Below are 15,728 nucleotides of genomic sequence, written 5' to 3'. Positions count from 1 at the left end.
ACATAGCTTGCTTGGCAAAAGTGATTCACTCCATTTCATGGATAATGAAACTAATGTTGAATTGCATAATCCAAAGCATATTTGACAGAATAGTACAACTGGGATGATAATCATGATAATTTTTTCACTCATTTCTGACTTCTTACAATGTCATGCCTCATCTTTGTAAGTTTTAGGAACTTTGGCAATGCCCAGTGATGGACATTATTATCATTTCCCCATGGCTCATATTTAGCAAAAAATTAAAAACAAGATTCACTTAGAGGAGGTTTGCTAAAACACCTCAAGAAGTTGTTAGATTAATTGAGTAATAAATTACTACATATTTGATAGAGGACCTTTTTATTCTGTAATGAAGCAACTTAATTACTGTCTCTTTGTTACAGGGGATTTTTTATTTTCTTGCCTATGATGTATTTACACACTATCAAGGAAATAGGGACCAGCACCCTAAGGAACCACATACTTTTTACTCAGAGCTGTTTAGTAGCTTAACTTAGGTGGACACTAGACTTCTTCAGTCCCACATTCAGAAACTGTCCTTTAATAAAGTTTGTGACCCTGGTGAATTACCAAGACCCTCTCAGCTTTAGAGATGATGCTAATTTGCTATATTACATTGTAAATTAGCAATAATATCTGCAAAACTTCTGCAAACTGCTTGGCTCAGAGCAAGAGTTTAGTAATGCTGGCAGTCTAATAAGTTTGCTAAAAGATTGACCAGTAAATCAGTGGGCTAGCCACAGAATCACTGGCCAGACATGGACATAATGATCTCCGTTAGTTGAGGTTCTTAGTGAATACCAAATCGACCAAGGTCAACTGTTAATATACAATGGTGCTGTTTCAAAAGTTAAAATATTTAAAGGCTGCCATTAAAAAGAGAAAATAAGAACAAATAAAGTGATTAAAAGAATAGAAGGTGGGAATTGAGAATGGAAATTAATTGCTGAATGTTATCTTCATAATCTATGGCCCCTGAATTGTGTCATTTCAGGCCCCTGAAGAACAAAAGAACCAGGAAGGCAGAGAAAGGGAAAGAGGGCACAGAGAAGTGATACTTTTAGAATGACTGTGTCCTTTCAAGAGCTAGCCGCACTTTGATTATAGTGGCAACAATTTTAAAATTAATTAGATTTTGAAGAAAAATAGCAAGAGAAGAGTATGGGTAATCTTGAGGTCCATTAAAATAGGTCTAGTGAAGAGAATCTGAAATATCTTCACAAAGAAATCTGTTGCTATTATGATCTTCTTATAGAAAGGAGACAAAGCACATATAAAGGATAACTGAAAGTTTATATGTTAAATACTGAGCATATAAAGAATATAAACTGAAGGTTTATATGTGAAATACTGAGATTTGCCCAATTATCAAAGTCCATGTAAGTATAATATAATAATTAATTAGAGATTACTGTCAATAACTATGATAACACTTATCAAAATATACCCAAGAATCAAATGCAAGTAGGCAGCCCTAAATTACCCTGAATTAAAAAAAAAAGAAAGTTAAAGAGCTCACGGAGTCAGCTTTCCACTGTTAAGTGATCTCTTCAGGACAATAATATAATTATCTATTTTAATAAAGATAATAAGAGATAACAAAATTGATTAGTAACTGATATATATACAGAGAAAGATTTTAAATTATTCTTGAATATTGAAATAATCTCATATAATCAATAGAGGTGTCTGTCCTTTTTATTCTATGGTTTCCTATATGTCTAAATTATTCATGATTTGCAAATTCAAAAATTATGAAGAGATTAAAAAATAAATTATGTTTGCGGACATATGAAGGTATAAGCTGATTTAAATTTCCATCAGTGGAAAAATAACAAGCCAAATGTGCATAATTTCATGAAAAAATAAAGTTTTGTAACTTAAAACAATCACATATTTGTTTGTCTTATTAGTTCACTAATAGCTCTTCTGAATAAGGTTTCAGTAATAACACTGTGGAATTGTCATTCTGGAGACAGCATACATCCAATTGGCCCAATTCCACCAGTTTGTATGTAAGAAAACAGGTCAAGAGAGGTTTCAATAATCTGGAAGTCATAATACTGGAAATGCAAAGTATTTTGGTTTTCCATCCAATGTTTTTTCTTCTATATTCTACTTTTTAAGTGAAATAGTTGAGATACATTTTATAATAGTAAAAATTAGAAAATGTTGTATTTCACAATTGTGAATATTTGATAATGGCATCTTAAATGTGACTAAAGAGCTCAGAAAATAATTTTAAAAGTATATGCCTGTGAAATATAAGTACCACAACTGAAAACTAGATCAGTCATAGAACATTTGTACTAATTACAATATTGTTATTGCATTTGGAATTTTAGGGGAGGAAAAGCAGGTTCTTCTGACTCATCTAAGAATTAAATCAACATGAGACAGATGAACAGGGGAAAACCCAAATTTAATGACATACAGGGTCTCCATAAGACGAGGAGGTGCAAGAACAAGCTAGATAATTGATGCTTGCATGCCACCTAATGGGTCAGACAGTAAAGAGCCTGCCTGCAGTGCGTGAGACCCAGGTTCGATCCCTGGGTCAGGAGGATCCTCTGGAGAAGGAAATGGCCACCCACTCCAGCACTCTTGCCTGGATAATCCCATGGACAGAGGACCCTGGTAGGCTACAGTCCATGTGGACGCAAAGAGCCCAACAGGACTGAGTGACTAACTTTCACTTCTGCTTTCATGCCCCCTGAGAGAAGGAGAAGGAGGCAGGGGCTTGGGGTTTTAAAGGGGAGGAAGAGGATTCACATGGAGATGCAAAATCACATATTTTGTAAAGGAATGTTTGCTCTGCCACAGAGACAATGGAACACAGAGTGGATTCTGGTCTCCAGGCCCTGGTGCGTTCCCTACCACAGTAGCCCATGTTCTCTGCAGATCAGTCTGGGGGAGGTTAAAAAAAAAAAAAAAAAGACTTCCTGAGCCTTTGTCTCTTATTAAAAACATTCAACCCCAGATAATCCTCAAGCCAAAGAGACACTTTGGGGCCTGGCAGGTTTTATTCCCCTTCAGAATCAATTGCAGCCACATAAGTCTGCAAATCAGTCCTAACACTCTTTTAGGAAGAGGAGTAATCACCTCTTCAGTAACTTCAGAAATTTTAGCCTTTCATCAGTGCTTCAATTATATTTGAGTTCTTTGATTAGCATTTAGTTAATTCATTTGACATTTTAAACTTCCATGCACTCTCTTTTCTTCCCTTCATTGTACCCTGTATAAACCTCTTTTAAAGCTCTCTATGAAGAAATGCCAGTACTGGGTTTGGCATTAAATACTTCACCACTTCCTTGCTTATAACCTCAGGCAAGTTACTCAGGGTCATTACAAAATAAGCGGAAATGAAAGTGTCTAGTTTTTGTAGTTATGATACTGAGTGAAGTAATTGTTGCTTAGTCACTAAGTCATGTCCAACTCTTTTGAGACCCCATGAACTGTAGCCCACCAGGCTCCTCTGCCCATGAAATTCTCCAGGCAAGAATACTGGAGTGAGTTGCTCTTTCCTCCTCCAGGGGATCTTCCTCACCCAGGGGTTAAACCTGTATCTCCTGCATTAGCAGGCGGATTCTTTACCTCCGAACCACCTGGGAAGCCCTGAGTTAAGAAATGCATGTAAATTATTCAGAATAAGAATAGCATTTGTGCTTAATAAATGTTAGCTATATTGATATTGTAGGAAGAGAATCTGATTTTAAAGTGATCAGTTTAACCAGATCTCATCAACTAGGCTTACCTCCTCTCTACTCCTCAGACAGTGGCTGCCTGGGGCACCTGAGCTTTAATGCAGATGTTCCCAAACACCGACCAAGTACTCCAGAAGTGTTAGTCATGCTCAGGCCAGGTGCGTTACACATGATCTAACACTAACAGTATTCAGTTCCAAATTTCAAAAATGCTTGAAGAAATACAAAGATATAAGGCTCAAGATTATACCCGTAAAGATTATAACCTTCATTCCCTTACATTGAATAGGAGCAAAACACAGTGAAAGTTCTTCCTGGGAATTGTGGAAGTCCTGCAACAAATTCCATCTTGGATCTCTCACCTATGGTTATCATCTGGCTTATGGGTAACTGTGGAAAAGGGAATGTTACTAGTGGTGATTTGAAAACTTTAAAGCAATCAAAGTCAATTGAAATTTAAGCTAGAAGAAGGAAGGAAGGAGAGAGGGACACAAAGGAAATACTAAGAAGAGAAAAACAGAAATAAAAATCCAAATCAAAATGTAATACTCTTCAGGGAAAAGACCCCAATACATTTTTTTCTACTTTCAAATGACTACTGGAAATCAATCACTATGCAGATAATACACACTCAGATTTGTCTCATTTCTAGCACTTTATTTTACATTAATTACCTATGCTTAGTGAGTCTCTTGTTCATGTGAAGATCTGATACTATGGTCACACTTTTTTTTTGAAGGTCTCCTGTTTTTTCTATTGAACTTAATATATTTGCATGACTGTCTATTGTTATTGTAGACGGCATTAATTTTTAAAGGTTACTCACCTAATTATTCATCTATAAAAATACACTGTTTATTTATATAAATCTAATATATAAAGATCACAGAAAAAACTGTTTGCTTTTATAGTGGCCACAGAGTAAAACTGTTGTTAGTAATAGGTAATATTTATGGATAATAGTAAGCATTTTTTACTGGATTTAAAAGCTACATTATTATTTCCCTAAATGCTTCCCCAATTTTTGTGGTAGCTTTTCTGTTGTTAATATAAACAAAAATAAAATTTACCTGTATCAACTTTAAACAAATATATCTGAAATCTGCAGAAGCTTTTTTCTCACTTTCAGTTAAAGTGGAGCTTTCTTAGGACCAGAAAGCTATACTCAGGCAGATTGCCCCATGCAGTGGAGTCACTTGGAGACCTATGCCTAAAGGAATAGCAAGCTGCCTCATGATAATATGGCCAAATTAAACTCCATCTGGCAAATTGAAATAGGAGAGAAATAGAATAGCAGATTTCAAAACTAAGTACATTGAAAGGAAGAACAGTACCCAAAAAAGTTTCATCTTAAAAGAATGTTAAAAATTGGTAATTTATTTTAAAGGAGAGAAAAATCCTTCTAAATGCTTTGGTGTTAGAAACACTTGTTTGAAAATTTTCTCAACCTATGAGATAATATGATTTGATTTTTAACATGTTCACTATTTCTAAGCTTCAATATTTTCATTTGCAATCATAGATTTTTCTTCAAAATCCATTAAGGATTAAGATATCTATTAAATGTAAAGCACTCATCAAACTGTACAGTGACACAAATAATACAGATATCAACAAATATTTCATGGTATTACTATCATGATATTCATGAGTTTGAACCAAATATCCAACGTCTGAAATAAAAGAAGTAATTGCCACATAATATCCAATTTCTAGCAATTAGAAGAGATTAAGGACTCACTCTGAAGTTCTTACAGCATTCCACTGCAGAAAATAATCTTACCTTTTTTATTCCATTTATTCACTCCTCCATTTACTTACTCAGGTGTGAAAATTTGAGACCTGAGTGGATATGTATTTTTCACAATGATTTTGATTAGCACACTCAAGCTAAAGTAAAAGATAAATTTAAATTATAAGTTGGAAATAAGTTCTTTATACATCAGTTCTGTTTACAATCCTCATTCATCAGTCTGCATGTACAAAGTTCGGCACAAAAACAAATTACTTTGTTGTGTCAGTACTTTTCTTTCTTACCTGACCTTTTGAATATGACCGTTCAAGTCCCCAGACTTAAGAATATTGTGTTTTAGAAAAACGAACTTTAAATAGTCATTCTAAGTCGGAAAAGTGTAATTTGATTAGAAGCATGATATTATCAAAATTAGAGGGTAAGAACCTTTTTAGAAATCTTCATTACATTCCCATGAATAAATTGTTAAGAAAGATTATTCTAATGTCTTAAGACAGGGAAAATAGTGTGGTTTTATTACCAGTATTAACTTACAAATACAATATAATGAAACGTGATTTTGAGATTCCTAGCATGGGGAAGGTTTATAGGGATAATTTCACCAACACAAAGAACATCATAATCCTGATCATTATTTTCCCAAGCTTGACAATGAATAGTTGATAAAAAACATAAATGATTAGATAAGAATGCAGACATGTATCATGACAAAGGAGCTCTAGATGTGCATTCATCTAGTTCATTAACTGAGATGCTGCACATGTTCAGATTTCACTGTTAGTTTATTACATGCAAGAGGAGGCTAAAGAGTTTTCAAACTTCTTGACAGTTTTCAGACATCTTTGTTGCCTCATGAAATTGTCATTCCTTTATCCTCTTCCTTAAATTTGAAGGTCCAGTTTTAACCCTAGGATGTTGACCATCTCTTTATCTTCATTGGGTAGTTCATGATCATCACAGTAGCTGTGCTTACTCTCTCTAAACATTAGAATGGGTAGACTTTTATTTAGATTCCAGGAGAGAAATATCTGTCTTCTTTTCTATTTACGGGCAACTATTTAACCTACCCAGAAGAGATGAACCAATTATTACTGACTTCCCTCTTAATACTTCTCATCCATAAACCCACTCATATATGGTCAATTAAGTTATAGAAAGGAGCCAAGAATACACAGTGGAGAGGACAGTCCCTTTAATAAATGGTGTTGGAAAAACTGCACAGCCACATGTAAAAGAATGAAATTGGATCCCTATGTTACATCATGTACAGAAATTAACTCAAAATGGATTAAAGACTTTTATAGTTTGAACTGAAACCACAGAACTCCTGGAGGAAAACATAGGCACTAATCTTGGTATAGATCTTGGGGATGCTTTTCTGGATTTGTTACCAAAAGCAAAGTCAATAAAAGCAAAAATAAACATGTAGGACTACATCAAACTAGAAAGCTTCTGCACAAAAAAAGTAAAGTGTCAACAGCATAAAAAGGCAACCTATCAAATTGGAGAAAATATTTGCAAATCATGTATCTGACAAGGGGCTAATATCCAAAGTATATAAAAACTTATACAACTTAGTAACAAAAATACATACAATGTGACTGAAAATGGTAAGAGGACCTGAACTGACATTTTCCCAAAGACACACAGATGGCCAACAGAAACACAAAAAGGTGTTCAAAAGCACTATCATCAAGGAAATGAAAATCAAAACCATGATGAGCTATTACCTTACCATCATCTTAGGATGACTATTATCAAAAAAATAAAAAAATAAATGTAGGTGAGAATGTGAAGTAAGGGAACCCTTGTGCAATGTTGGTAGGAATGTAAATTGACACAGTTCACTGTATAAAACAGTATGGAGGCTCCTCAAACAACTGAAGATAGAACTACCATATGATACAACAATTCCACTTCTGGATATTTATCAAAGGAAATGAAGACTCAGTTCAGTTAAGTCACTAAGTCGTGTCTGACTCTTTGCAACCCCATGAACCGCAGCACACCAGGCCTCCCTGTCCATCACCAACTCCCGGAGTTTACCCAAACTCATGCCCATTGAGTCGGTGATGCCATCCAACCATCTAATCCTCTGTCGTCCCCTTCTCCTCCTGCCCCCAATCCCTCCCAGCATCAGGGTCTTTTCCAATGAGTCAGCTCTTCGCATGAGGTGGCCAAAGTATTGGAGTTTCAGCTTCAACATCAGTCCTTCTAATGAACACCCAGGACTGATCTCCTTTAGGATGGACTGGTTGGATCTCCTTGCAGTCCAAGAGACTCTCAAGAGTCTTCTCCAACACTCTTCTGTGTTCAGCTTTCTTTATAGTCCAACTCTCACATCCATACATGACTACTGGAAAAACCATAGCCTTGACTAGATGGACATTTGTTGGCAAAGTAATGTCTCTGCTTTTTAATATGTTGTCTAGGTTGGTCATAATTTTCCTTCCCAGGAGTAAGTGTCTTTGAATTTCATGGCTGCAATCACCATCTGCAGTGATTTTGGAGCCCAGAAAAATAAAGTCAGCCACTGTTTCCACTGTTTCCCCATCTATTTGCCATGAAGTGACAGGACCAGATGCCATTATCTTAGTTTTCTGAATGTTGAGCTTTAAGCCAACTTTTTCACTCTCCTCTTTCACTTTCATCAAAAGGCTCTTTAGTTCTTCTTCACTCTCTGCCATAAGGGTGGTGTCATCTGCATATCTGAGGTTATTGATATTTCTCCCGACAATATTGATTCCAGCTTGTGCTTCATCCAGCCCAGCATTTCTCATGATGTACTCTGCATATAAGTTAAATAAGCAGGGTGACAATACACAGCCTTGACATAACTCCTTTCCTGATTTGGAACCAGTTGTTGTTCTGTGTCCAGTTCTAACTGTTGCTTCCTGACCTGCATACAGGTTTCTCAAGAGACAGGTCAGGTGGTCTGGTAATCCCATCTCTTTCAGAATTTTCCATAATTTATTGTGATCCACACAGTCAAAGGCTTTGGCATAGTCAATAAAGCAGAAGTCAATGTTTTCGATGCTTTTCTGGAACTCTCTTGCTTTTTCGATGATCCAGCGATGTTGCCAATTTGATCTCTGGTTCCTCTGCCTTTTCTAAATCCAACTTGAACATCTGGAAGTTCACAGTTCACTTATTGCTGAAGCCTGGCTTGGGGAATTTTGAGCATTATACATGCTAGCATTACTAGCGTGTGAGATGAATGCAATTGTGCGGGTGTTTGAGCATTCTTTGGGATTGCCTTTCTTTGGGATTGGAATGAAAACTGACCTTTTCTAGTCCTGTGGCCACTGCTGAGTTTTCCAAGTTTGCTGGCATATTGAGTGCAGCACTGTCACAGCATCATATTTCAGGATTTGAAATAGCTCACCTGGAATTCCATCACATCCACTAGCTTTGTTCATAGTGATGCTTCCTAAGGCACACTTGACTTCACATTCCAGGATATCTGGCTCTAGGTGAGTGACCACAAAATCGTGATTATCTGGGTCATGAAGATCTTTTCTGTAGAGTTCTTCTGTGTATTCTTGCCACCTTTTCATAATATCTTCTGCTTCTGTTAGGTCCATACCATTTCTGTCCCTTATCGAACCCATCTTTGCCTGAAATGTTCCCTTGATATCTCTAATTTTCTTGAAGAGATCTCTAGTCTTTCCCATTCTATTGTTTTCCTCTATTTCTAAATTCAAAAAATATCTATGACCCATGTTAATTGTAGCATCATTTACAGTAGCTACATGTAATATCACATTTTTATTTATTCTTTGATGTTGTTTTCATGTCTTGGCTACACACACACACACACACACACACACACACACATATACACATATATATATTATCTAGACATAGCAAGGGAAAAAATCTCAAATGACAACATGGATGGACCTTGGACCTTGAGGACATTGTGCTAAGTGAAATGTCAGATAGAAAAATAAAACCTTAACTTGTAGATACCATAGAACACATTGGTGGCTGCCAGAGATTAGAGGAGAGAGGGTAGATCAGAGGGTAGAAATTTCCAGTTTAAAATATTTAGATAAGTCCTGAGGATATAACACACAGTATGGTGACTATGCTGCTACTGTTGCTGCTAAGTCGCGTCAGTCGTGTCCAAGTCTGTGCAACCCCATAGATGACATCCACCAGGCTCCTCTGTCCCTGGGATTCTCCAGGCAAGAACGCTGGAGTAGGTTGCCATTTCCTTCTCCAATGCATGAAAGTGAAAAGTGAAAGTGAAGTCGCTCAGGCGTTTCCGACTCTTCGCGACCCCATGGACTATAGCCCACCAGGCTTCTCCATCCATGGGATTCTCCAGGCAAGAGTACTGGAGTGGGTTGCTACTGCCTTCTCCGCATGGTGACTATCATTAATAATAATAAACTGTATTGTATAGTTGAAATCTGCTGGAAGAGTTAATTTTTAAATTACTAATTCAAGGAAAAAACATTATGTGCTGGCTGGGTGATGTTAACCAGACTCATTGTGGTGATCATTTGGCAATATATACAAAGATCAAACCATTATGCTGTATATCTGAAAGTAATATGTTATATGTCAATTATATCAGGCTTCCCAGGTGGTTCAGTAGTTAAGAATCCACCTGCTACTGCAGAGATGTCAGAGACACAGGCTTGAATCCTGGCTCAGAAAGATCCCCAGAGAAGGAAATGGCAGCCCATTCCAGTATTCTTGCCTGGAGAATCCCATGAACAGAGGAGCCTGGCAAGCTATAGTCTACGGGATCACAAAGAGTTGACACCACTAAGCATGCATGCATGTCAATTAATATCTGAAGAAAAAACCATATTAATGTCCTCCTTATCCTTATTAATACTCCACACCAATCAATTATCACTTCATTAATTTTACCTAATAATGAGGTAATACAAATTGATTGGTCACTAGCTCCTAGACACTATCTTAAAATCCTTTTATACATTAACTCAGTTATTTCAGTAGCCCTCTTATCTGGATAAATAACTGCAAGTACAAGGAAGCTTAATTACACCTCCATGGTCACACACTCCTGATTGAAAACTGGTTATCATGAGCCTGTTCTCCTAAATGCATTATCTGCATTGTTTTTCTTTCTTTATAAGCTACTTCACTCATGCATGCTCTTATCACATCTTTCCAGGAGTGATGCAATGGCCTATGTTTAGCAACCTTCCATTCGAGGTCCACAACTACCTAATATTTTACATAAAATACTGTCCAATCATAATGCATTTCTTTAAACTTTCCCACTATTTATTAGCTAAAATCCAAAATTTTTAGCATGACATACTAGAGGCTTTGTAAATACATATTGAAAAATTCATTCTTGCTGTCCTGACATCTCCAAAGTTATTCCTCATGCTTCCTGACTTTTACACTTTAACCTTCATGAATACTGAATGCTGAACCATCAATAATATCCAGCACACATATGTTATTTTAAGACTCCACAATATTGGGCACATTGCTTCCTTCCCTACATTTAGTTTTCAGGGAATTCCTGAAATTTCCTTCTGAGATGGAACACCTCAATTCTGAAGTTTTTAGAATAACACTCTCTTATCACATACCGCTTGTCTGCTTTATATTTTTGCCATAAGACATGAGAGAATCTGAAGAAACTTCTTTGGCCAATCTAATACTATCTCTGTCCTTTATACTTATTTCCATTACTCATATCATCTATATTGTAAATATTCATTTTTATGTCTGGTTTCTCTGCTTGACTGTGAAATCCTTGAAGCCAGGAACTTGACCTCAGCCCTTGTTGTAACCTATCTAGAGAGTGTCTAGTACACAGTAGGAAGTCTATGTGCAACAATCAAACATTTTCATAAACATATAATATTTTTCAACACACGTGCACAAATGTTTATACTGGTAATGGGCTTGTAGAAAGCTTAATTTCTTCCAGGTTTTTCCACATCCCACTAGAGTTTCTAGGCAATTTCTGTTTTCAATACAATATCTAACTGAGAATAAACTTTAAACTTTGGTATTTGTTACAAAATGTTATCCAAAAAAAAAATCTTATTGGGTATCTTCAAATCCATAAAATTAGAAAACAGCACATTGTAGCTCCAAAGCATAGTGTCTCTTATCTTCATTTTTGATAGCAAATGATAGTAATAGATAGCAATCAATACATAGGGTTGGAGAAGAATAGCCATAGGGAAACAGATAAGAAGTGATACAAAGCTCTGTCTGTTCAAACTTAAATAATAAAAATGCAACATACCCAAAGCGTTACTATAGTAGGAATCCCACGATTGCCACAGAGTGTTAAACATATAGTCCTGTAGATGGTAGGAAATGAAATTTCTTACTCTGTCAGTGAAAGACATCTGGTCGGTGAGTTCTGATAAAATAGCAGGAACATAGGAAGGAGGGTATGGTACCTTCCCACAGTGTTTTTCCACTGTTGAGGCTGGGGAAAACCTCAAGGAGTAGATAAATGGTATTCCCAATTTTAAAGCTATTATATCACCACAAGGAAAGACTGGATCTGACACCAAGACCTCGAATTTGCTTTTCTTCAGCTTTTCCATTAGCTTTTCATTTTTGAGAACACCGTCACAGATTTCTCTGGACACCATGTGGAAGTCCTTCATGACTTTGGCCATCTCGTGATAGAATCTCCAGATGGTTAAAGGAGATGGTCTGTGTTCCATCCAGGTCAAAATAAAGTCCTTGATCACTCCTTCTACTCTTTCTTTGCCAAAGGGTACCTCATATATTTCAAATATCAGAGATGGGCTGGTGGTCGGTGTGATGAAAAGTGCACCAGAAGCAACTAGAACGGTCACGTTATGCCCTTTTTTAATCAGCTCATCTATAATTATCTTAACATTTAGCCAATGACTACCTTCCATTGGCCAAATCAGAACATTCCCGCCAAAAGTGGTTCCTAGGAGACTTATCTGAAGAGACAACAGTAGAATGATCTTGTTCAACATGATGTTGCTTGATGTAGAAGATTCGATGAGGTGTGACACAAACAAATTTCTCTGCTTTTTAAGCAAAAAGGAAAGACAAATTACTTTTCATTTTTGATTCAAAACTTCTCTATAAAAAATGACATTAGTTGTGGTAGGTCTATAATCACAATTTTATGGCAATTACAGATTTACTGTGTCATTTCTCAGCCTGTTGCTTTAGCTTTGGTTTTGAATCTTGCTGTCTTATGCTTTTCTTGAACTTGATCCTTCAACCCTTCCTTTGCATCTTATAATTGTTAAATTATTACTATTAAGCTGCTTAAAGATACTGTGTATTTCAACTCTCCATTCAGACCTAGGTACCAAAACTCCAGATAGAGTCGAACTTACTCAAAAATGTAGAGTTGCTAATGCTATAGATTTGCTAATATTTAATATATATTTTATAATGTCACTAGCAATAATTAAGCTTGTTAAGAAGTTAATTACTAATGGATGATGTTAATTACTAATTACTAATGGATGATGTTAGTCACTCAGTCATGTCTGGCTCTTTGCAACCCCCTGGTTTATAGTCTGCCAGGCTTGTCCATGGAATTGTCCAGGCAAGAATACTTCAGTGAGTCGCCATTCCCTTCTCCAGGGGTTCCTACTGACACAGGGATCAAACTTAGGTCTCCTGCGTGGTGGGCAGATTCTTTGCCATTTGAGTCAGAAGGTAAGTCCCATTAATAGATAAAATTATTGCAAGGAATACTTACAAAATTGAAAGTACAAACAAATATAAGTGACTGCAATGTTAATTGGTACTTTAATAATATGTTTAGGAAAATATTTTATGTTAATGAATCACTGACAAAAAATTACTAAATAAACTACTTACAAGTAATATATACAAGAGACAGTGGACAATTTTACATGTGAATTGGAGCTATTTGAGGAAAATTGCTAATTCAAGCATGCATCTGTTGAAAGTGCTGCTTAAAAGTTAGCTAAGTCTTTGTGAATAACTACTTTACAATTAGACTCAGATTTTTAAAGTTGCTAGCATTTAAGTGCTCCACTATGTGTCATATATTATGCAAAGTGCCTTACGTGTATTAACCTCATTTATTCTTCACTAGAAGAAAAAAAGATCCAGTGAGGTAGGTGCTATAATTTCTTCCCAAATAAGAAGGAATCATTCCTCAGAGAAGTTGAGTACCTTGATAAATTCATAAAGCAAAATAAAGGAACTGGTAATAATAGTCTTAAGGCTCTCTGCCCCCAGAACCTACTGTATTAAACACTAGGATAGATAACTTCATGAAAGTATATCATGTATTTTTAACAACTATAAGGCACCTGTATATATATATATATATACATATATATGTGTGTGTGTGTGTGTGTGTGTGTGTGTGTATACACATGAACCATAAACTATGCCAAACATGTTGACACAGTATATTAATAAAATGTGCAATATAAATTTGTGTAACTCATACAGAATAATGCAGAATCAAGTCATCCCAGTAAAATGATCCCTATGAAAGCTGTGCATATGTATGTTTGTGAATAAGTAAAGGTGACTCATTTGGTTTTAATAAATCTATCAAAGTTAGAAATCCTATATTTTTTAGTGATGTTGCTTCTGAGCTCCACATCACCAAAGATAATCTGTAGTGAAACAGCAACTGCTTTATTAAAACAGTTGCTACATTTTACAAAATAGTATTCAAAGCTTAGCAAAGTGATAAAAGACAGTTCATGGGATGGATTTCAGTTCAAGATTCTGTGCAGTAGGATTTTATAGTATGTACAAAATATCCAGCTGCTGGAGTCCCCGTGGTCCATGGTCACTTGCCAGGAGACTTTAAAATAGTTGATCCATTAGGATGAACAACTGGTCACAATGTACTGCTATTTTGTTCATTTTATTTACTAGCAGGGAATCAAATCCAGTTTTAGACAACTAAGATATTGTCTTTATTCAGGTTATATGTGTCTATTAGGTACCTACTAAGCATAGAACTCCCTACTAGGCAAAAGATGAATTGAAAAGATACTTACAGTCTTACATCCATCTTACAGTCTCTCAGAGAAACATGAAAAAATTGTGTACATAAATGTAACAAAAAAGCAGCATAGTATATTGAAGTTGTGTCACTTCAATCTTGTCTGACTCTATGTTACTCTATAGACTGTAGCCTACCAGGCTCCTCTGACTATGGAATTCTCCAGGCAAGAATATTGGAGTGGGTTTCCATGCTCTCCTCCAGGGGATCTTCCTGACCCATGGAGCGAATCCACATCTCTTATGTCTCCTCCATTGGCAGGCAGGTTCTTTACCAGGACTGCCACCTGGGAAGCCCATATTAAAGTCAACATGATGCTATTTTAAAAAAAATTGTTTTTAGAATCAGATAGGCTAAAAGCGGGGTTTCCCATGTGGTGCTAGTGGTAGAGAATGCAGGGGTTGCAGAAGACCCGGGTTCAATCCCTGCGTCGGGAAGATCCCCTGGAGGAGAAAATGGCAACCCACTTCAGTATCCCTGCCTGGAAAAATTCCATGGACAGAGGAGCCTGGCAGACTGTAGTCCACAGGGTCCCAAAGAATCAGACACCGCTGAGCACACACACACCACACACACACACAGAGGCCAAAAAATCCTAACTTGACATTACGCTGCTTAGTATTTGTGAGACTTAGATTTTTTATCTAGAAAATGATAATTGAAAACAAGATGCTTTTTGTGTGTGTAAAATCATACAATAAAATAGATAAAATATTGTAACATATAATAAATGAACAACTATATAATAGATACTATACATTATGAAATTATAAATACAATGTATAAGATAAATACATCTTTAAATAAATAAAATGATGCTGACTAAGCAGCAAGCGTAGTGCCTGGAGAGAAAGACATGCTTAAAATCTATTAGCTTTCTCTTTGAATTCCTTTTCTTAATTGGGGAAAATGCTGAGTATCTTCAGATGAAATGATGCAGGTCATCAGATAAATATTTCAGAGCTATACAGAGTAGAGACTGTTTTCAGACGGGGTGATAGAGATAGAGAAGTCTTGGTTAGAAGTATCCGGACGTTAGTGATGAGCAATGTACACAAAAGAAACTACTCATGTCATAAACTTTTTGGCTTTAAAAAATCTCAGTAATGTGAAAGTTATTAAGAAATTTGTCAAACTATTGAGGTTAAATTTTAGATTTCTTTATGTTCTTGAGCTAATAGAAAATAAATGAAAAAATTATATTGATCATAGAAATTTAAAGAGGTTGTAAAAATATTTTTTTTCCAATGTGAGTATC

The 15,728-nt window shown here is 36.0% G+C and overlaps 1 protein-coding gene across 4 annotated transcripts in view; it reads right to left on the bottom strand.

Moving 5' to 3' along the window:
* The window catches only part of LOC110150323 (UDP-glucuronosyltransferase 2A1), a 51,893-nt gene extending 39,462 nt beyond the window's left edge, over nucleotides 1-12,431 (bottom strand). For 2 of the 4 annotated variants that reach the window (XM_020913250.2, XM_020913251.2), the window contains exon 1: nucleotides 11,714-12,431. In XM_020913250.2, the coding sequence (XP_020768909.2) occupies nucleotides 11,714-12,431 (718 nt within the window). The remainder of the gene's footprint in view (nucleotides 1-11,713) is intronic. The other 2 variants (XM_070458320.1, XM_020913247.2) reach the window with 1 other exon arrangement.
* Nucleotides 12,432-15,728: the final 3,297 nt, after the last annotated feature.

Source organism: Odocoileus virginianus, chromosome 29 (assembly GCF_023699985.2).
Source record: "Odocoileus virginianus isolate 20LAN1187 ecotype Illinois chromosome 29, Ovbor_1.2, whole genome shotgun sequence".
NCBI classification, from domain to species: Eukaryota; Metazoa; Chordata; class Mammalia; order Artiodactyla; family Cervidae; genus Odocoileus; species Odocoileus virginianus.
The sequence above is the reverse complement of the archived record's forward strand: the minus strand, read 5'-3'. Positions and strand labels throughout refer to the sequence as shown.